The 22,806-nt window shown below is 42.8% G+C and overlaps 1 protein-coding gene across 1 annotated transcript in view; it reads left to right on the top strand.

Annotated features, from left to right (window-relative positions):
• The first annotated feature begins 755 nt into the window (after positions 1–755).
• Positions 756–22,806, top strand: part of LOC126259452 (serine protease persephone-like) — a 43,685-nt gene continuing 21,634 nt past the window's right edge. The window contains exons 1-2 of the mRNA XM_049956273.1: positions 756–888; positions 8,733–9,038. Of these exons, the coding sequence (XP_049812230.1) occupies positions 786–888; positions 8,733–9,038 (409 nt within the window). The 5' untranslated portion in view covers positions 756–785. The remainder of the gene's footprint in view (positions 889–8,732; positions 9,039–22,806) is intronic.

The raw sequence follows: 22,806 nt of genomic DNA, 5'->3' as shown, positions 1-22,806 counted from the left end.
TGTCGAAACTGTAGTAGCAATGTTTTAACAGCCAAAAGCGGAAATACTTTTATTTAATAATATTCTTTTACTTTTAGAATATTTTACTTGTTTTTATTAATTTAGTGTAATCGTGGCATATACAGGTTTTTGTTTCCTATTCCTGAAATCTATAGTCATAAACATTTTTTGGCAGTCTCATGCGTACCAAACAGAAAAACATGTATGCGGGCTTACACCGTTCGTCATGCAACATTTGTCGAACAGTAGTTGCAAAGTCGTCTGATATGTACTGTGTATGCTATGAAGCCTTTATTTACCCTTTGACACAATACGGTCATTTGTTATGAGACCTACGTAGATCGCTACGAACGCCTTCCGTTAATGTAGCTGATGTGTTACGCCATGTGATGACAGTGTATTGTGTACCGAGCGTGTTTTCTCAGACGTACGTTGCTACCAGTTTTACGTTTTTTCCCTCGAGAATTCCCCTCCTTTTAGCTCGCGTTTACAGCCCGAGTAGACGCTGTGCAAAGACCCGGAAGCAGGTCCCCGTAATAAATGGATCGGCGTCCTCGGGGAAAGACGCCGGACGGCCCGGAGAGGTGGAGACTGGACACCTGATGTGTGACGTCGCTACGCGTGGGCGTGGCCGGGGGGGGGGAGGGCGACCGCTAGCCCCTCCCCTCCCCTCCCCTCAGCTCGCCAGTTCCACTCGTCTGTCTCTGGACGCCTCGCCTCGGCTGTAGTATAAGAGCGCGGCGGCGACCGCGGCGGGCACAGTTTGAGCGGCTGCCTCTCGCGCGATGACGATGACGTCGACGCGCCCCGGGACCGGCCTCGCGGTGCTCTGCCCGCTGCTGCTGCTCGCCTCTGCGGCGGCTGCCGCTTTTCCACGCTACCTCGCAGGTGAGCGCAGCTCCCGCACCAGAGCCAGTCGCATAGCTCCGGTGTCTTCTCTCGCGGTTGCTGTGGTACGAGTGTCGCCTTCACAGTAGTGTGTGTTCGTCACTTGCTGTTTCTGTGTGCACGCGAATGAGGTTTTCTGGTATGTCAAAGACACATGTTCTATACCTCCTATGTTTAAACAGAGGACAGAATACCGTCGAAGATTCACTTATTTAAGCCCAACTGTTTTGTGTCTACATTTTAAGTGTATGGTGTCATACTCTTTCCTTCTTGGCTTGTGGGACTGTGTATGTTGGCATGCAGAAATGCTGTCGCAGTGAGTATTTTCAAAACAAGTCACCTCTTTTTATCATTTACGTCGATTTACGTTCCTAGAGGGAAATTTCGTAATGATTTTACGAGCGCATACAGAAGAATATAAACATATTTCTTCCAGTGACAGAATTTTAATTTAGCTCGTGCGTACGCTATAACTTATAAGCATTTCCATCTTTCATATTATTATTAGTGCACCGTGTATGCATTTGGAATAACAATAGTAACACATGCGGCTCGCACATCAGTTAAAGCTTTCCGACACGGAGACTTTTGATGGTCGCGTGTCGAGTAACGTTTCAGTTGAGGCTGACTAGACCCGTTCCAGTAATTTCCAGAACAGAAAAATCCGACCTGGAAACCGGGAACCGAAGCAACATTGCCGCCATTAGTGAACAACGCTAACCACAAAAGATTTTTGAATACTCTCAACAAGAATTTTTTAAAACTTAACGTTGTGCAAGTGACTGAAAAATCACAACTTCGAAAAAATACGAAAGGTTATGTTTTTACGCACTGCTAGCGACGCCGTTAGTGATAGAGCGGTCGCTCATATGGAACAGTGACGAGAACGAAAATCTGGCGAGTTCTTTTCAAAGGAATCGTCTCAGCATTCACCCTTTAAAATGCTCTCCGGAACTCTTAAAACGCCCAGTACACGTCGAGGTGAGAATTAAAACAATATTGCTGTCCCTCGTGTATGTCATTACTGTGGGTTATGCATGACTACTTGAATCTCTTAGAAAATCATCCGTCCTCTTATTTTCATTATCACTTGCTGGTACTGATTACGATTACTTTTTGTAATTACAATGAATAACACAAAACAGTCGTTGGTTTCGAAATTCATTATAATCATTACCTTAAATTTCCTATAGGACTTATCAGAGCTGGTTTCAAGTGTACGAATAAGAATGTCGAGTATGACTTCCATATCAACATACGCACCTTTTTCTCGCGGGCAGTGGTGGCAGCAGTGCCTTCCAACCTTCAAGTTGTAGAGAAACATGTAACAATACTACGGACAAAATATTACCGCACTTATAATACGTTATTCTAATTCACTCCCAGGGACACGTATAGCTCGTTATATACCAGCTACCTTACTCACACTGTTTCACTTCACCCTGTCCACCTCTTTCTTTGCAAGACTCGCTTCAGTTCTCTCCCGTGTGCATGAAGGTAACTGAAACAAGAAAAAAGCAGAATCAAAAGCATTCCAATATCAAAACACATCATGTACAAAATATACATTTTATCTGTCTAGATATTACACAGTATACATTTTATCTGTCTAGATACCTCACTTGATGAAGAAGATCTTACATTTAACACGTCCCTCTACAATAAATGGAATTTAAAAACAAAAAAATGTTCAAGTGTGTGTGAAATCTTATGGGACTTAACTGCTAAGGTCATCAGTCCCTAAGCTTACACACTACTTAACCCAAATTATCCTAAGGATAAACACACACACCCATGGCCGAGAGAGAACTCGAACCTCCACCAGGACCAATGTAAAAATCGCCGTACACCACAAAAACAGAATGAAATTTAGTAATCCTTAAACTGATTTCTAACTCTGTGTGTCATTTGCTCGTTTGTAAACTTTGGTTCTGTGTGCTACTTTTTTATAAAATTCATTCAACATTTATGGGCTCAGTTTCACTTAATTTAACACACTTCATTTCAATGAGATAAAAAAACGTGTTTACGAATTTTAACCGTAATCTGCCCTGCTGTTTTTAAGTAAAATATTATCTTATACACCTACAGTGACGGCAGAGTCAATATATTTAGACGTCTACATTTATCACTGCAGGAGTGTGTTGGAGGCTAGTTAATAATGAATGCATTTGAAACCTTATCCTGCACCCTTTAAAAATTTTCTGTATTAATATGAGTTGCATTTCCGCTTATTATGCAGCTGTATCAAAGAGAGTGTATTTCCATTTACTGTCCCTGACATTTACTTCATTTCGGTTATGCTAATGTTTTCTCTGCAACAAACTTTCAGTATGTGATTTTCCCATGCCATGTCTCCATCAGTCGTTGCATCTTTCAATTTATAGCTGACTATTTCGTTTATAACTGATAATCCAGGCTCAAAATTGGTATCATTTGGCTGCACTGTCCTGTTTTCATGCATCTGCATGATTTTCGTCTTTGTTGCATTTGCTACCAAATTGTTCTCACTAAAATATCTATTAACCTTTTAACCTATAGAAAAACTCTTCATTGCATTTCTCTTGATTAGTTTGTTCTTGTTATAAGAGAAGTGTCATCACACATTGTGAACTATCGATGAAGGCATGTCGTTCACGTAAACCCCGTTCATGCATGAAAATTTCGAGTATAAGACTTTATACAATGGAAAAAATGTGTTAAACTCGAACATACATTACATTATAAAGATCATGTATTATTGTAGTACGACGAACATTTACAAGCCGTCAATCATCGCCAAGCACGTAAGTCCTGCTTGCGCCTTCGAATTCCCCAACACACAAACACACACAACGCGAACTACTAATCAAATTCATTACGTTCTGCACGTACGTGTTTGCTGTTATGGGTATTCAGTAGCTCTGAAAGGTCATCTACAGCTTAAAGCAAAAACGTTTCCACTGCAAAGCAGCGTTCAGTCCGTCTGATGTAACGTCGTTGTCTTCACAACAGTGTACGCCTGACTGCAATTTTTTTTTTGGCCAAAGTTGACTTTTTTATTTTACGTTTTGTTTGCGGCAGCGCGTAAGTTTCGTAATAAGAGTACATGCTACAGAGTCATACGTGTCTCCAGACTCAAAAACTTACATATTGTGTATGTACTCTAGGAAGTAATGTAATTGCACAGGCTTTTACTGTTGTGGTGAAAATATACATTGTACTAGCAACAGACGAAGAAGTTCTCGTCAAAAATACCAAGTGGCTGAGGAGACAATTTTTCCATTGGTTTTGTCGGTATTTGGTGTCCCCTATGTGTGTTTCACCCATGGCCACCTCCTACACGGGAATACATTTCGTGCGCTTGCCATTAATTAGCATTGGCTAAAGTATCTGTTATTCATTTTAAAAAGGTATTTGATTGTTTCCGTAAAGGGATGCGTGAACAAGAGGCGTTAATTATTTGTAAATGAGTTTTTTTTATGAATCGTTACGTAGTGCAGCAAGTGATGATACAAATTTTTGCACCGAACTCCGCTCCACACGCACCTCAGAAGTTCAGTGAAGGTCAGTGGAAAACTAGCCAGGACAGGTGCTAAAATTCGATTTCATGTTCTTCAAATCACACCTAAACAGAGGTAGCGCTGTGAACTGTGGTTTCGTTATGTATGTAACACAGTGCTCCTATTAGGGAATAGCATGAATACGGTAACAAAAATGGATCACCTCAAATACCGGTCCCCCCCCCAAACGTTACCTACAACTTTTCTATAGGGAACTTTGGAATACTCTGGAACTGCTGCAACGCTACGGACCAGATATATCCGTGCTTAACGGTAGGATTTGGGCACTCCGTGACATAAGCTTGTTTGTGGCTTCCATAAAAATCATCTTTTGTGATATAAAGGTGAGCCTTCACTCGTCGAAGCACGGTATGATCACTTTTGACGTTTGCTACCGAGTTCGAGAAGGTAATGGAAGTCTGGTGACTGTTTCCCGTGTGTAGATGCTCAGTTTGAGTGGATAGCATAGCAACGTGGCTAGAAAAGTGATCGAGTTTTTAAGTCACTTGTATGCAGTATATTCCACGGCTCTATACACAGACTTGTAATATGTAACAGGTGATGAAGTAAGACCCCTTTTTAATAAATCCAATTGCCTGCATAAAAATACCAGTTCACCCTTGAAAATATCGAAACAGAACCAGCAGGTGTCTTTCAATGTTCACAAAAAGAACTTTTGGTATAGACAGTACTATAGCAAATTCTTCTACACGCCCCAACTACCACAAAAAATCTGCACATAGATTAGTGCTATAGAGCCCACAAATTGCCAGATACAGAACTCCAGCAAGAAACAGAAACCACAAAATTTACTGCAGTAAATAATGGATATGATCTTTCACGCACTAATACGATGTCACAACAAATAAAAAACAAACTGAACAAACAACAGCAAACTACACTCACAAATGACAGCTGACCAGCAGTGAAATATGTAAAAATTCCGTTTCTTGGTATAGCGCCTGATAGATTAGCTAGGTTATTCAAAAACACAGGCAAAAAAAAATCAGGTTCAGTACCATCAACAACCTAAGTAGGAGACCTGTCCATAACATAAGTGCACCAGATACAGATCTTGACGTATCTGACATTTACAAAATTATCTTCAGCCAATGTCAGAAATACTGTATAGGCCTAACAGACAGAAATTTTACAATTCTGTTTTCGTGGGGGTGCACAGCCTCAACGTGTTTTGAGAATGAAAGCGTTGTCCAGTTAGGTTATATTATTTTTATTATCTATGCGATGACACACACCACCCGATGAAAATCGAAGACAATTTGAAAATTTTGCACAAAATCTAAAAAAGTAAAGATTGGACATCATAGAAGAAACGGAAAATTTTATTCTCATCATCATCATCATCATCATCATCATTCAAGACTGATTATGCCTTTCAGCGTTCAGTCTGGAGCATAGCATTTTTATTCTTAATATTAAAAATGTTATGATATTCATAATGACAAAAGTGAGCTCAAAACTGAAAATTCTTCAACAGCCTTAAAACAGTACTAATTCAAGATATGTAAGGTGCACAGAATACGTGAGATGTGCAGTGTTAAACAAACTAGTAACAGAATGTGAAACAAGCGACTGCCAGAATGTCAGTCTCGCGAATATGAGACACTTTACCTTTAAGTGACATCTGCAGGTGTAAACGCGTGATGATGAGCAAAACATGCTCAAAACGCGTTTCATTGTGTTAAATTAAAAATAAAATGAATAAATGTGACTGATAGCAGAAAAATACAAACAGTAATAGTTATAGTATCCCAAATGACGATCAGTGTCCGTCCACTGTTGCTTGTACAGTGTGCACCGTTATCGGCTCATACTGTCGTCGTGGTCATTATGCCTGACACACTGGCTGTTTTCAGTACACTTACTCCCCCACTAACCACGATTCTCCAATATTGTGCATTGCATTTGCCCACAACCCTTCCAACAAATCTAATCCTTCCATTCGCCTTCCCTAATACCTATTTTACGTCATCTCATTTCGTATCGCTTTTTACGTCATGCTATTCCTAAATATCTGATTTTATCCATTATAAATGGGTTTCTTGAAAACCTGCAACTGCGAAAATAATGGGTATGTTTACAAATAACTTTCCGCTACCAGTCACGATTTGCTTTTATTTATGTTTTACATGACGACGGCCGGTCGCGGTGGCCGTGCGGTTCTGGCGCTGCAGTCCGGAACCGCGGGACTGCTACGGTCGCAGGTTCGAATCCTGCCTCGGGCTTGGCTGTGTGTGATGTCCTTAGGTTAGTTAGGTTTAAGTAGTTCTAAGTTCTAGGGGACTTATGACCTAAGATGTTGAGTCCCATAGTGCTCAGACCCATTTGAACCACATGACGACGCGTTTCCGGAAATTATTCCCATTTTCCAGTGTGTGTTTGTTTGTATTGTGCCGTTTTTTCGTAATGTTTTCGATGAGTGAGGTTCTGCTTCGTTTTGTTGACTTTACGGCAATTTTTAAAAACGAGCAATTTTTAGTAAGTTATCGATTATTATACGTAGTTAGTGGCGAAATTTGGAAGAACTAATACTTACAGTTGTCTTATGGTCCATTTGTGCAGACTCTCACACATATTAAACATCACTCACAACTTTCAGTGCACTGTACACGTCGAGAATGTCTTACATAAACAAAGAGTTTTGAATATGTTTTTAGCTGTAGTTGGCAGAGATAATGTTACAGGTCCTCCACAGATATTGTTTTGTTGTTGTGGTCTTCAGTGCAAAGACTGGTTTGATGCAGCTCTCCATGCTACTCTATCCTGTGCAAGCCTCTTCATCTCCGAGTGACTACCGTAACCTACATCTTTCTGAATCTGCTTAGTGTATTCATCTCTTGGTGTCCCTCAGCCGAGCGGTGTAGCCGAGACGTCTGGGGCGTCTTGTCACGGTCCGCGCGGCTCCCCCAGTCTGAGGTTCGAGTCCTCCCTCGGGTATGGGTCTGTGTGACGTCCTTAGAGTAAGTTAGTTTAAGCTAGATCAAGTAGTGCGTAAGCTTAGGGACCGTTGACGTCAGCAGTTTGGTTCCATAAGACCTTACCACAGATTTTTTTTTCTCGGTCGCCCTCTACGATTTTTACCCGACACGCTTCCCTTCAGTACTACATTGGCGATCCCTTGATGCCTGAAAACGTGTCCTACCAATCGATCCCTTCTCCTAGTAAAAAATACTTTCAGAAAAGACTTCTTCACACTTAAATCTATGCTCGATGTTAACAAATTTCTCTTCTTCAGAAACAGTTTTCTTGCCATTGGCAGTCTATATTTTATATCCTCTCTACTTCGACCATCATGAGTTATTCTGCTGCCCAAATAGCAAAACTCATCTACTACTTTAAATGTCTCATTTCCTAATGTAATTCCCTCAGCATCAGCTGATTTAATTCGACTACATTCCATTATCCTCGTTTTGCTTTTGTTGATGTTAATCTTTTATGTTTCTTTCAATCAACTGTCCATTCCGTTCAACTGTTCTTATAAGATCTTTGCTGCCTCTAACAGAATTACAACGTCATCGGTAAACCTCAAGGTTTTTATTTCTTCTGCATGGATTTTAATTTCTACTCCAAATTTTTCTTTCGTTTCATTTACTGCTTGTTCAATGTACAGGTTGAATAACATTGGGGATAGGCTACAACCCCGTCTCACTCCCTTCTCAACCATTGGTTCCCTTTCGTGTCCCTCGTCTATTGTATAGAAGGTATTAAGGGGATTTGCTTAGATCTGTTTTACAATGGTGTTTATTTCTGTGTGTTACTACTTTTATTTAAGTTTATAGCCGAAGTACCTGAAGAAAATCACCGATTCACTTTCAACTTTTTCGTTTAGCATTTCGTTTGTATTCGTATAAGAAGAAAATCGTGACTGGTAACAGGAAGTTATTTATAAAGAAACCCATTACTCCAAATCGTTCAAATGGCTCTGAACGCTATGGGACTTAACTTCTGAGGTCATCAGTGCCCTAGAACTTAGAACTACTTAAACGTAACTAACCTAAGGACACCACACACATCCATGCCCGAGGCAGGATTCGAACCTGCGACCGTAGCAGCCGCGTGGTTCCGGACTGTAGCGCCTAGAACCCCTCGGCCACCCCGGCCGGCCAAACGCATTACTGCTAAATAGTTGTTCGCTGTGGCGTGCGCAAGATTCTGATGACGTCTCTTGTAACCGCGTGCCGTCGGGCCGTTCTTTACACGGAGTGGAGATAGTGTCCGCTGCTTGTGCAGTCCTAGCCGCCGGGCAGCAGTGAGACGGCGGCGCGCCGTGTTGCGTTGCAGAGGGCGAGCAGTGCTGGGAGTCGGGCGCGGAGGGCCGCTGCCTGCGGGTTCGCGAGTGCCCGGCGGCGCGCGAGGCGCTGGCGCAGCGCCGGCCGCTGCCGCGCCGCTGCGGGTTCGCCGGCTACGAGGAGGTGGTCTGCTGCGTGCAGGGGGAGCAGGAGGAGCAGGAGCCCGCAGGCCCCGACGTCGTCGCCCCCGACTACTTCCCCAACAGGGACACCGACGGCGGCGGCGGCGGCGGCGGCGACAGCAACATCATCGACGACGGCTGGAGGAGGCCCGCGGCCGAACGGCCCAGCGTGGCAGGTGAGCTGCTTACGTCGCTGCCTTTCTCGTCATCTCGCACTGTTAGGGGGTGCCCAGGTGTATTAGTTAATTAAAAATTCTACGTTTATCCAGATCTTATTCTGCACTGTCGCCTTCAAATTAGTCCCGTCAAGGGAGGAAGACATCGATCCCACAGTTTCTGCCTCTATTCAAATGCACCCCGCAAGTCCTTCTTTTTTTATCACTCGAACCTCCTTCACTGTATAAAACCTTCGCTCCTTCAGTTTCGTTTCATCTTGGGGAAGAGAAAGAAATTCCACGAAGCCAAGTCAAGGGACTACGGTTTGTGGGAAACAACTATCATTCCGTTTCTACACGAAAATCCTTGAGTAATATACGGCGTACGTGTCCTGCATTATCATTGTACAGTATCCAGTCGTTTGTACAGCATTCCTGTGAACTTTTTCCCATGTCCTCCCACAAACATCTTAGAATATCGCGACAGAACTCAGTCTCACCAGGAGGGGCGATGTCTTTATGAACTTATCCAAAGCATTGGATTGCGTGGACCGTGACATTATGTTACGGAAATTACAATTCTACGGTATAAATGGAATACCATATGAGTGGTTCAAGTCATACCTACAGAACAGGAAGCAAAAAGTTTCCTTATATGGGTCAAGTGATTTAAATAAGTTTGCCACTTCATCTAACTGGGGTGAAATTACATTAGGTGTTCCACAGCGTTCGGTCATGGGTCCGCTTCTGTTCTTGATACATGTGAACGACCTCCCTTCTTATCTGAAACAAGAAGCTAAAATGACACTGTTTGCTGATGAAAAGAAACTCCAATACAAAATGATACAAATACTGTCTTTGGAAATGTTATTGACTGGTTTTCTACGAATGGGCTTGCTCTGAACTTTGAAAAATCACAGTACGTCCAATTTTCTACTGCAAGGAGTAGAGTTCCTTCAATAAACATAACACATCAATACCCAGGGTACAGCATACTAAATTTTTTGGGTGTACATATAGCTGAAAATCTTAATTGGACAATTTGTATTTTGGATCTCCTAAAGCGACTAGGTCCAGTAACTTTTGAAATCAGTATAATTGCTAATTTTGAGGATATAGAAATTAGCAAGATAACATACGTTGCATACTTTCACTCTCTGATGTCATACGGAATAATATTTTGGGGTAACTCAACATTTAGGCAAAAAGTATTTACTACTCAAAAGAATGTATGGCGGTCATAGTCGCACATGTTGTAGGCATCTGTTTAAAAGGTTAGACATCCTTACAACAGCCCCACAGTACATTTCCTCAGTAATGAAATTTGTTCTCAACAACATCGACCAGTTTAAAAACAACAGTGACATTCATGTTCATAATACCAAAAGAAAGAAAGACTTACACCGTCTTCCACGTAACCCATCTTTGGCACAGAAAGGGGTAAAATATGCTGAAGCATAACTTTTCGATAAATTACCAGATCAAGTAAAATGTCTGAAAGACAGCAGTAATAGTTTCAAAAATAAATTCAAATCATATCTCCTTTACAACCCCTTCTATACCATAGATGAATTTTTGAATAGGAAAAAAATAAAACCGTTGGTATAATATATGCACTTTGTGGCTTTAACGATGGGGTAGATAATAAAAATTTTAAGCTTAAAAATAGCCTTGATTCACGTGTGCATTTCTTGTGCACTTGACATGTTCCACATCATAACGGTTACCGTGAGATTGATCAATGTCACACGTAACTAACTAGCTAACTAACTAAGTGACAGTCCCATCAACATCAAAAAACAGATCAACACGGGCTATTTAATATTACTCTTTACTCGTCCATATTCTTTTGGCCGAGATGAAGAATAAGCCTCCCATTGCGACAGTTAATTGCTGGTTAGTTTCAGAGTCATAGCGATAAATACAACTTCCGACATCAATGACAACCTTCGAAATAAATTTGGAACTGTCAGGAAGCAGACTTTCACGCTGTTTTGCTTGTGTTCATCTTGCAGAATTCGTGGCACGAACTTCACCGCAATGCTTCTAATCTTTAATACCTCTGACAGAATACATTCACGTGTTATCATAACTTATTCCTAAAGTGTCTTGGAATCAGGTCCTTCGCATTCTGAACGTTTCTTGGTGTGATGCTAGCTGACTGCCGACTGCAACTGTCTTTATCATCAGTCGCTGTTCGCCACTCGTGAGTCTGTGTCTGGCCTTAAATATTGCCTTCAGAAGCTTGTTTCAATATTTGGTGTGTTCATGTGGCGGTTTTACCAAGTTTAAAACCGATATACACACATTTCACTTCTTCTGGTCAGCTAGCGGAAAACCGCAATGTCACGGAAATGTTACCGTCGTCTCACGCTCCCAGACAATGTATCAGGAGAAACATAGTCGTATTTCAGTGTACAAATAAGCCTTTGTGTGCAGAATTCAAATTCCAGTCGGTTTTATACAGCAAGTCGTATCTTGTTTCTACTACTTGCTATTTCGTAAATTACACTTCCTACTGGCGCCGTATACACAGTGGAGCGGGAGATGCATTCCGCTTACGCTTAGCAACTGCAGTGAAAAGTTCTCCGCGCTTCGGGAGGATTCCAAAGCCACATACCTGGCATTTAAAACGCAATGAGTTGCCGGCAGTGTCCACATGACTTTTGCAAAGAAGGGTTGCAGTGTTCAGTGACTGTACCAGACTGTTATAATACTGATGGCACCCTTATCATATCCTGTTTATATGTGCCACTGTACTTGTTTCACTGTTATCGTTAACGTCAAATATGCATTTTAAACTACTTAGCAGTTTAAAATGTTAGAGAGCATTCTGTGACTGGAGCAAAGCAGTGATTGGTATAAAATGCTAAAAATTAAAGGAAAACAGCCTGGACCGTGTTTTCAGATCTTTATTCGTTAGCAACCGCTTTCGGTCCTTTCCTCAGACCATCTTCAGGCTTTTCCCCGCTGCAATACAGTAATGCACTGAAGCGCCAAAGAAACTGCTATAAGCATGCGTATTCAAATACAGGGAAAAGTAAACAGGCACAATACGACGCTGCTATCGGCAACGCCTATATAAGACAACAAGTGTCCAGCGCAGTTGTTAGATCGGTTACTGCTGCTACGATGACTGGTTATCAAGATTTAAGTGAGTTTGAACGCGGTCTTAAAGTCGGCGCACGAGCGACAGGTCACAGCAACTCCGAGGTAGGAGTGGGGATTTTCTCGTACGAACATTCCACAACTGAACCGTGAATATCAGGAATCCGGTAAAAAATCAAATCTCCGACATCGCTGCGACCGCAGACAGTTCCTGCAAGAACGGGACTAACGACGACTGAAGAGATTCGTTCATCGTGACAGAAGTGGAACGCCTCCGCAAATTGCTGCAGATTTCAGTGCTGCGCCATCAACAAGTGTCAGCGTGCGAACCATTCAACGAAACATTATCGACATGGGCTTTCGGATCCGAATACCCACTCGTGTACCCTCGATGACTGCACGACACAAAGCTCTACGTCTCGCCTGGGTCCGTCAACATCGACATTAGACTGTTGATGACTGGAAACAAGTTGCCTGGTCACACAAGTATCGTTTCAAATTGTGTCGAGCGGATGGCCGTGCAGGGGTTTCGAGACAACCTTGTGAATGCGTGGACCCTGCACGTCAGCAGGGGACTATTGAAGCTGGTGGAGGCTCTGCCATGGTGTGGGGCGCGTGCAGTTGGAGTGATATGGGATCCCTGATAGGTCTAGATAGGAGACACGTACGTAAGCATCCTGTCTAATCACCTGCATTCATTCATGTCCATTGTGCATTCCGAAAGACTAGTGCAATTCCAGCAGGACAATTCAACAACCCACGCGTCCAGAGTTTCTACAGAGTGGCTCCAGAAACACTCTTCTCAGCTTACACACTTCCGCTGGCCACCAAACTCCCCAGACATGACGATTATTGAGCATATCTGGGCTGCCTTGCAACGTGCTGTTCAGAAGAGATCTCCACCCACCCGTACTCTTACCGATTTGCGGACAGCCCTGCAGGATTCTTGGTGTCAGTTCTCTCCAGCACTACTTCGGACATTAGTCGAGTGCATGTCACGTCATGTTGCGGCACTTCTGCGTGTTCGCGGGGGCCCTACACGATATTAGGCAGGTGTACCAGATTCTTTGGCTCTTCAGTGTAATACATATAAACTCTCCAAGTACCTGACTAGGTAAGGAGTTCAAAATTTTGGACAGAATTCTGTAATTATTACTGTATTGCAGCTGGGAAAAGTCTGAAGATAGTCTGAGGAATGGGCCGTAACCGCTAGCTGAGGAAAAAAAGTCTGAAAAAGCAATTGAGACCGTTTTTATTTGATTTTAAACTTAGCAGTTTGTGGAAAGATACCGCTGTTAAGTGTCAACTGGTTGTATTGGTGTGACTCGTGGATATACGGGGGCGTATGTTCTAACTTGAGACAACTAATTATCTCGAAAACGACGCATCGTACGAAAAAACTGTCCTGCATGAAAAGTTAATATTAGTAAAGTGGACACCCGTGTGTGCTATCACTGCGTAGGAGGGGTCAGTTTTCTATTTTGAAATGGGAACCCCACAGTTTTTATTGCATATTCGGTTTCTGCACCAAAAAATGCTTACTGTTTACTCAAACCAATGTTTCCCATTTGTGCAAGACGTCGCTGTAATCAACAAATATCAAGTGTCCTGTTTTTACAATTAAGAACTGTCGCATTTGATTCTACATTTCATTTGCGATGTAAATGGAACCTTTGTGTTCCAGCGGGTGATACCGATGTTCAGACGTTACTTGACTGTTGCAAATGTGATTGTACAGTACAGTACAGTTCTTTGTATGGTAACGTAGTTTACTGTTCCGTACGGGGTTGTTTGTGTACATCTACATGGCTACTCTGAAATTCACACTTAAGTGCCTGGCAGAGGGTTCGTCGAACCATTTTCATACTACTTCTCTACCATTCCACACTCCAATGGCGCGTGGGAAAAAGGAACACGTAAATCTTTCCGTTCGAGCTATGATTTCTCTTATTTCAGTATGATGATCATTTCTCCCTGCGTAGGTGGGTGTAAACAAAATATTTTCGCATTCGGAAGAGAAAGTGGGTGATTGAAATTTCGTAAATAGATCTCGCCGCAAAGAAAACCGTCTTTGTTTCAGTGACTGCCACTCCAACTTGCGTATCATATCAGTGACACCTTCACCGCTATCGCAACGATAACACAAAACGAGCTGCCCTTCTTTGCACTTTTACGATGTCGTCCGTCAATCCTACCTGGCAAGGATCCCATACCGCGCAGCAATATTCCAGCAGAGGACGGACAAGTGTAATGTTGGGTTTGTCGCATCTTGTAAGTGTTCTGACAACAAAGCGCAGTCTTTGTTTCACCTGCCCCACAATATTATCTATGTGGTCTTTCGAATTGAAGTAGCTCGTAATTGTAATTCCTAGGTATTTAGTCGAATTGACAGACCTTAAATTTGTGCGAATTATCGTATAACCAAAATTTATCGGATTTCTTTTAGTACCCATGTGGATGACGTCGCACTTTTCTTTGTTTTGTTCCAATTGACACTTTTCGAACCATACAGAAATTCTGTCTAGATAATTCTGTGATGGGAATTGATCGTCTGATGATTTTACTAAACGGTAAATTACATCGTCATCTGCAAAGAATCTAAGGGTGCTGCTCAGATCATCACCTAGATCATTTATGTAAATCAGGAACAATATAGGGCCTATGACACTACCTTGCGGAGCACCAGATATCACTTCTACTCGATGGTTTACCGTCAATCACTACGAACTGCGTCCTCTCTGAGAGGAAATCACGAATCCAGTGACATAACTGAGACCATACTCCATAGGCACGCAATTTGATTAATAGTCGCTTGTGAGAAACGGTATCAAAAGCCTTCTGGAAATCTAGGAATATGGAATCATTATGAGATCCCCCTTGTCGACAGCACTCATTACTTCATGGAAATAAAGAGCTAGCTGTGTTGCACAAGAACGATATTTGCTGAACCCGTGTTGATTATGTATCAGTAAATCATTTTCTTCAAGGTGATTCATAATGTTCGAGTACAGTATATGCTCCAGAATCCTACTGCAAATTGAGGTCAGTGATATGGGTCTGTAATTCAATGGGTTACTCCTATTACCCTCCCCCCATGAACCATGGACCTTGCCGCTGGTGGGGAGGCTTGCGTGCCTCAGCGATACAGATGGCCGTACCGTAGGTGCAACCACAACGGAGGGGTATCTGTTGAGAGGCCAGACAAACATGTGGTTCCTGAAGAGGGGCAACAGCCTTTTCAGTAGTTGCAGGAGCAACAGACACGATGATTGACTGATCTGGCCTTGTAACATTAACCAAAACGGCCTTGCTGTGCTGGTACTGCGAACGGCTGAAAGCAAGGGGAAACTACAGCCGTAATTTTTCCCGAGGACATGCAGCTCTACTGTATGATTAAATGATGATGGCGTCCTCTTGGGTAAAATATTCCGGAGGTAAAATAGTCCCCCATTCGGATCTCCGGGCGGGGACTACTCAAGAGGACGTCGTTATCAGGAGAAAGAAAACTGGCGTTCTACGGATCGGAGCGTGGAATGTCAGATCACTTAATCGGGCAGGTAGGTTAGAAAATTTGAAAAGAGAAATGGATAGGTTAAAGTTAGATATAGTGGGAATTAGTGAAGTTCGGTGGCAGGAGGAACAAGACTTTTGGTCAGGTGATTACAGGGTTATAAATACAAAATCAAATAGGGGTAATGCAGGAGTAGGTTTAATAATGAATAAAAAAATAGGAGTGCGGGTTAGCTACTACAAACAGCATAGTGAACGCATTATTGTGGCCAAGATAGACACAAAGCCCATGCCTACTACAGTAGTACAAGTATATATGCCAACTAGCTCTGCAGATGATGAAGAAATAGATGAAATGTATGACGAGATAAAAGAAATTATTCAGGTAGTGAAGGGAGACGAAAATTTAATAGTCATGGGTGACTGGAATTCATCAGTAGGAAAAGGGAGAGAAGGAAACATAGTAGGTGAATATGGATTGGGGGGAAGGAATGAAAGAGGAAGCCGCCTTGTAGAATTTTGCACAGAGCATAGCTTAATCATAGCTAACACTTGGTTCAAGAATCATGAAAGGAGGCTGTATACATGGAAGAAGCCTGGAGATACTGACAGGTTTCAGATAGATTATATAATGGTAAGACAGAGATTTAGGAACCAGGTTTTAAATTGTAAGACATTTCCTGGGGCAGATGTGGATTCTGACCACAATCTATTGGTTATGACCTGCAGATTGAAACTGAAGAAACTGCAAAAAGGTGGGAATTTAAGGAGATGGGACCTGGATAAACTGAAAGAACCAGAGGTTGTAGAGAGTTTCAGGGAGAGCATAAGGGAACAATTTACAGGAATGGGGGAAAGAAATACAGTAGAAGAAGAATGGGTAGCTCTGAGGGATGAAGTGGTGAAGGCAGCAGACGATCAAGTAGGTAAAAAGACGAGGGCTAATAGAAATCCTTGGGTAACAGAAGAAATGTTGAATTTAATTGATGAAAGGAGAAAATATAAAAATGCAGTAAATGAAGCAGGCAAAAAGGAATACAAACGTCTCAAAAATGAAATCGACAGGAAGTGCAAAATGGCTAAGCAGGGATGGCTAGAGGACAAATGTAAGGATGTAGAGGCTTGTCTCACTAGGGGTAAGATAGATACTGCCTACAGGAAAATTAAAGAGACCTTTGGAGAGAAGAGAACCACTTGTATGAATATCAAGAGCTCAGATGGCAACCCAGTTCTAAGCAAAGAAGGGAAGGCAGAAAGGTGGAAGGAGTATATAGAGGGTTTATATAAGGGCGATGTACTTGAGGACAATATTATGGAAATGGAAGAGGATGTAGATGAAGACGAAATGGGAGATAAGATACTGCGTGAAGAGTTTGACAGAGCACTGAAAGACCTGAGTCGAAACAAGGCCCCGGGAGTAGACAACATTCCATTAGAACTGCTGACGGCCTTGGGAGAGCCAGTCCTGACAAAACTCTACCATCTGGTGAGCACGATGTATGAGACAGGCGAAATACCCTCAGACTTCAAGAAGAATATAATAATTCCAATCCCAAAGAAAGCAGGTGTTGACAGATGTGAAAATTACCGAACTATCAGTTTAATAAGTCACAGCTGCAAAATACTAACGCGAATTCTTTACAGACGAATGGAAAAACTGGTAGAAGCCGACCTAGGGGAAGATCAGTTTGGATTCCGTAGAAATGTTGGAACACGTGAGGCAATACTGACCTTACGACTTATCTTGGAAGAAAGATTAAGAAAAGGCAAACCTACGTTCCTAGCATTTGTAGACTTAGAGAAAGCTTTTGACAATGTTAACTGGAATACTCTCTTTCAAATTCTGAAGGTGGCAGGGGTAAAATACAGGGAGCGAAAGGCTATTTACAATTTGTACAGAAACCAGATGGCAGTTATAAGAGTCGAGGGGCATGAAAGGGAAGCAGTGGTTGGGAAAGGAGTGAGACAGGGTTGTAGCCTCTCCCCGATGTTATTCAATCTGTATATTGAGCAAGCAGTAAAGGAAACAAAAGAAAAGTTCGGAGTAGGTATTAAAATTCATGGAGAAGAAGTAAAAACTTTGAGGTTCGCCGATGACATTGTAATTCTGTCAGAGACAGCAAAGGACTTGGAAGAGCAGTTGAACGGAATGGACAGTGTCTTGAAAGGAGGATATAAGATGAACATCAACAAAAGCAAAACAAGGATAATGGAATGTGGTCGAATTAAGTCAGGTGATGCTGAGGGAATTAGATTAGGAAATGAGTCACTTAAAGTAGTAAAGGAGTTTTGCTATTTAGGGAGTAAAATAACCGATGATGGTCGAAGTAGAGAGGATATAAAATGTAGACTGGCAATGGCAAGGAAAGCGTTTCTCAAGAAGAGAAATTTATTAACATCGAGTATAGATTTAGGTGTCAGGAAGTCGTTTCTGAAAGTGTTTGTATGGAGTGTAGCCATGTATGGAAGTGAGACATGGACGATAACTAGTTTGGACAAGAAGAGAATAGAAGCTTTCGAAATGTGGTGCTACAGAAGAATGCTGAAGATAAGGTGGGTAGATCACGTAACTAATGAGGAGGTATTGAATAGGATTGGGGAGAAGAGAAGTTTGTGGCACAACTTGACTAGAAGAAGGGATCGGTTGGTAGGACATGTTTTGAGGCATCAAGGGATCACAAATTTAGCATTGGAGGGCAGCGTGGAGGGTAAAAATCGTAGAGGGAGACCAAGAGATGAATACACTAAGCAGATTCAGAAGGATGTAGGTTGCAGTAGGTACTGGGAGATGAAGAAGCTTGCACAGGATAGAGTAGCATGGAGAGCTGCATCAAACCAGTCTCAGGACTGAAGACCACAACAACAACAACTCCTATTACCTTTCTTGAATACTGGTGTGACCTGTGCTACTTTCCAGTCTTTAGAAACAGACCTTTCGTCAAGTGAGCGGTTGTATACGATTGGTAAGAAAGGCGCTATTTTGGTGCATACTCTGAAAGAAAGCTGATTGGTATAGCATCTCGACCGGAAGACTTGCCTCTCTCAAGTGAGTTGAGTTGTTTCGCAACACCTAAAATATCTACTTTTATGTCACTCATGCTAACAGCTGTTCTGGTTTCGAATTCTGGAATATATACTTCGTCTTCTTTTGTGAAGTAATTACGGAAAACTGTATTTAGTGACTCCGCTTTAGTGGCACCATCATCGGCAACATTTCCATCCCTGTCGCGCAGTGACGGTATTGATTGTTTTTTGCCACTGGTGTACTTTACAGACGACCAGAATCTGTTTCGGTTTTCTACCATATTTTGAGACAATGTTTCATTGTGGAAACTATGAAAAGCATCTCGCATTGACGTCCGCACTAAATTTCGAGCTTCCGTGAAATTTAACCAGTCTTGGGGATTTTGCGTTGTTCTGAATTTGACATGCTTTTTTTCGTTGCTTCCGCAACAGTGTTCTGACGTGTTGAGTCCTCAAACCATCAGAATGGTTAATTTGGGTAGCCGCCCTCGAATCCCCCATCAGGCTGACTGATTTCGGTGTGTGTTTCCGTCCAACTGTTATAACTCTCGCGCTGGCCGCTACGCGGCTACCGGCGGAATACAAACCACAACCATTGTAATGGGGTAAAACGTCCACGAAGCGACAGCGACAGGCGCACCTGCCGTGGATACCCACTGAAATCAAGCACCCCAGTGGTGAGAAGCAAGGAGACTCACCGATATCAACCATCCCGGTGGGGCCCGCCGGAGTGGCCGTACGGTTCTAGGCGCTACAGTCTGGAACCGAGCGACTGCTACGGTCGCAGGTTCGAATACTGCCTCGGGCGTGGATGTGTGTGATGTCCTTAGGTTAGTTCGGTTTAAGTAGTTCTAAGTCCTAGGGAACTGATGACCTCAGATGTTAAGTCCCATAGTGCCCAGAGCCCTCTGAACCATTTGAACCATCCTGCTGGGAGCAGAAAACTATTACATCCAGGTCGTTTTTCCTGAACGACGCTGAACGTCGTATCTATCCAGACATTGGAACGGCTAACAATACCGTACTGTACAATCAAAATTGCAACATAAAGTAGGTTTCACACGTAAATATCAACCATTAGAGCACTAAGGTTTGCATTTCTATCGTAAATGAAATGTAGAATCAAATGCGTCGGTTCGTAATAGCAAAAATAGGCACACCTGATAATTGTCGATTATACCGCCATCTACCACGAATGGAAAAGGGTGGATCCAGTGAACCGTACGCATCTTCTAGCATAGAATTCGAATATGCAATAAAAATGGTATGACTGGGAGAGGGGTGGTTCGCATTTTAAAATACAATGTTGACCCTGCCCACGCAGGAGGTAGATTAGGGAGTGGCCTGTTGTAAAACATACAGATGTTCTCCTAACTAATATTAAGTCTTCATCTACAACATTTTTTTTTTTGTGCGATGCATAGTTTTCGAGGTAATGAGTTCTCTTGAGTCAACTCAGATGAATAGAGGAACATCACTTTGGGCATCTGCTATCTTCCATTGAGCAATAATTGAGGACTGGGTATGTTAGCGAATTAAACCTATATGTTTCATAAATTAAGAACACAACAAAACATCATTATATCCTTTCACTTACACAAAAAGAACAGAAAGATCCGACAAGTGGGAACAATCATTCACCCAGTTCAAAATGGTTCAAATGGCTCTGAGCACTATGGGAGTTAACATCTGAGGTCATCAGTCCCCTAGAACTTAGAACTACTTAAACCTAACTAACCTAAGGACATCACACACATCCATGCCAGAGGCAGGATTCGAACCTGCGACCGTAGCAGTCGCGCGGTTCCGGACTGAAGCGCCTAGAACCGCTTGGCCACCGCGGCCGGCCATTCACCCAGTGATCGTGGGTGCTTTTCATTGGACTTTGAGAGCTTCAGCAACATGTATCACATCCGTGTGCGTTCAATATGGCCTGACAACTACATGGTATGCTAGATGTAAGTCTACAAGGGTCACCCTATGGCAACCGTTTCAGTTCTTCAGTGAGACCCCTCGAGCGATTTTGGAAAGTGTGTGGTGCAGCAGGAGACCAGAAACACGTCCGTCAAGGGTGTCCCACACGTGCTCGATGAGGTCTAGGTCGGACTCACCCCTGCCCATTCTGTTACTTCAATATCCAGGTTTCGCAACACATACCTGGTGGCTCCCGCCACATGAACCCCGGCATTATCGTGCATGAGAAGCAATTCCGGTCCCCCGCACTACGCAGCAGTCACTGCATGATGCAACAGGATCCGTTCGATGTGCTGCCTAGCGGTAAGGTGACCCTGGATAATGACGGGAGCCGTTCGCCGGTCAACACTGTTGCCTCCCCGCACAGTCACACAACCTTACCCGAATTTGTCGACTTGCTGAACAACATGAGGGATAGTTCGTAATTTCGAATTGAGTTTAGACTGCAACATTTTATTCATATCCATCTCTACTCACATTTTTCTACGACCACATATTTTTTACGAAAATTGTGAAAATTACCTTCATGTATATAATTGCTGGTAACTCAACGAACACTACTTCGTATCCGGCATGAGCCTGTGACATTGACTTTTATAATGCTGAATGTTTGAAACATGAAAAACTAGCGTAGACTTCCACAGCCACTAGTTTCGGCGCGAGAAATATGTCGACTTTTTCGTGCAATTAACGCAAAAAAATGGTCTAACCGTGCTTATTGCCGCAATTCGCCTGTAACTGGTCAGTAAATATGATGTATGTGTAGTTAGTTATTAATTATGCGACAATAGTGAGATATTTCAATATACAGGGTGTATATTCAGTCCGGGAACACTTTCAATTATTTATTGCACAAGAACTAAACATTGTATAGATGTCATACATATTGCATTTTGAAGAGAAACACTGAAAGATATTTTTACAAACATTCGATATGCGAATCATGAGTGACCCGTCAGACGTGAATACGGTTATCGAATTCTTGCCATACCCGTCCCAGCATGGCATCGTCGACTGTGGCAGTCGCTTCCCGTGTTCTCTCCGGGACCTCTGCTACATCACGTGGTAGAGGCGGTACACACCAGATCTTTTGTGTGTCCCTACAGAAAAAAAAGCCACACGGAGTGAGATCTGGTGATCGGGGAGGCCATTTCATCGAACAGCTGTCCCCTTCCGTAGCACGGCCGATCCATCGATGCGGCAGCTCCGTGTTCAGGTACCCGCGAACTTCACGATGAAAACGGGGTGGAGCCCCATCCGGCTGATAGATGAACGGAGAGTCCGAATGCATTTGAGGCATCATCCATTGCTGCAACATGTCCGACTAGGAATATCCAGTGACAGTGCTCTAGGCGAAGAAGAATGGCCCGTACAGTTTCCGACGTGACATGTTTCCTACTAGCGCTGACTGTCGGCAAATTACCAAACTATGCTGTGGCGGTATACATGAAAAAAAAAAAGAAAAAAAGAAAAACTTTCAGGGCTTCTCTTCAAAATGACATATGTATGATATCTGTATGTGGTGTGCGTACTGTAAGACCTTCGGTACACACACCATCAGATTATTCGACTTGTCGCTCTAACGAAGTAGGCGAGTGTCAGCAGTATGTCTCGTGGTCTTATCGTGGCGTGTTTATCTTCTGCCGTTAGGTCAGATGATAGAAATGCCACTTGCACGCTTAGAGTAGCAGATTCACGGTGATGTCTGAAAGATGAACGGAGAGTCCGAATGCATTTGAGGCATCATCCGTTGCTGCAACATGTCGAAGTAGGAATTACGTAACTTGATTCAGGATGCTGTTTACAATTGACAATCTGAAGTTCCTTTGGTCTTGGTACGTTAATCTTATTCTCACATATCTCTGATACTTGACAAAGTGTCTAGTCATTTGTCTTCATGGCTATGTAAAGGAATATGGTAATCTTATTAGGCGCAGACTGAAACTTGACTATGGACTGGTACAGACAAATGCAGACTGGTACATACTAATGCAGACTGGTAATCGGAGGTCTGTACACTCGTTATAATACCTAAAGCGTTCAGGTATCACTGAGCGAGTGTGATCCGCAAGGAGAAAAGGTTCTACGTTAGCAGCAATCTCATTGGCTGCGTTACATATTAATACGCGGATCGGCGGAAACAGAATTTGGTCCATCTCTATGGCAGCGCCAT

The sequence above is a fragment of the Schistocerca nitens genome, chromosome 5, assembly GCF_023898315.1.
Source record: "Schistocerca nitens isolate TAMUIC-IGC-003100 chromosome 5, iqSchNite1.1, whole genome shotgun sequence".
NCBI lineage: Eukaryota > Metazoa > Arthropoda > Insecta > Orthoptera > Acrididae > Schistocerca > Schistocerca nitens.
This window is presented reverse-complemented; position numbering and strand designations above follow the sequence as displayed.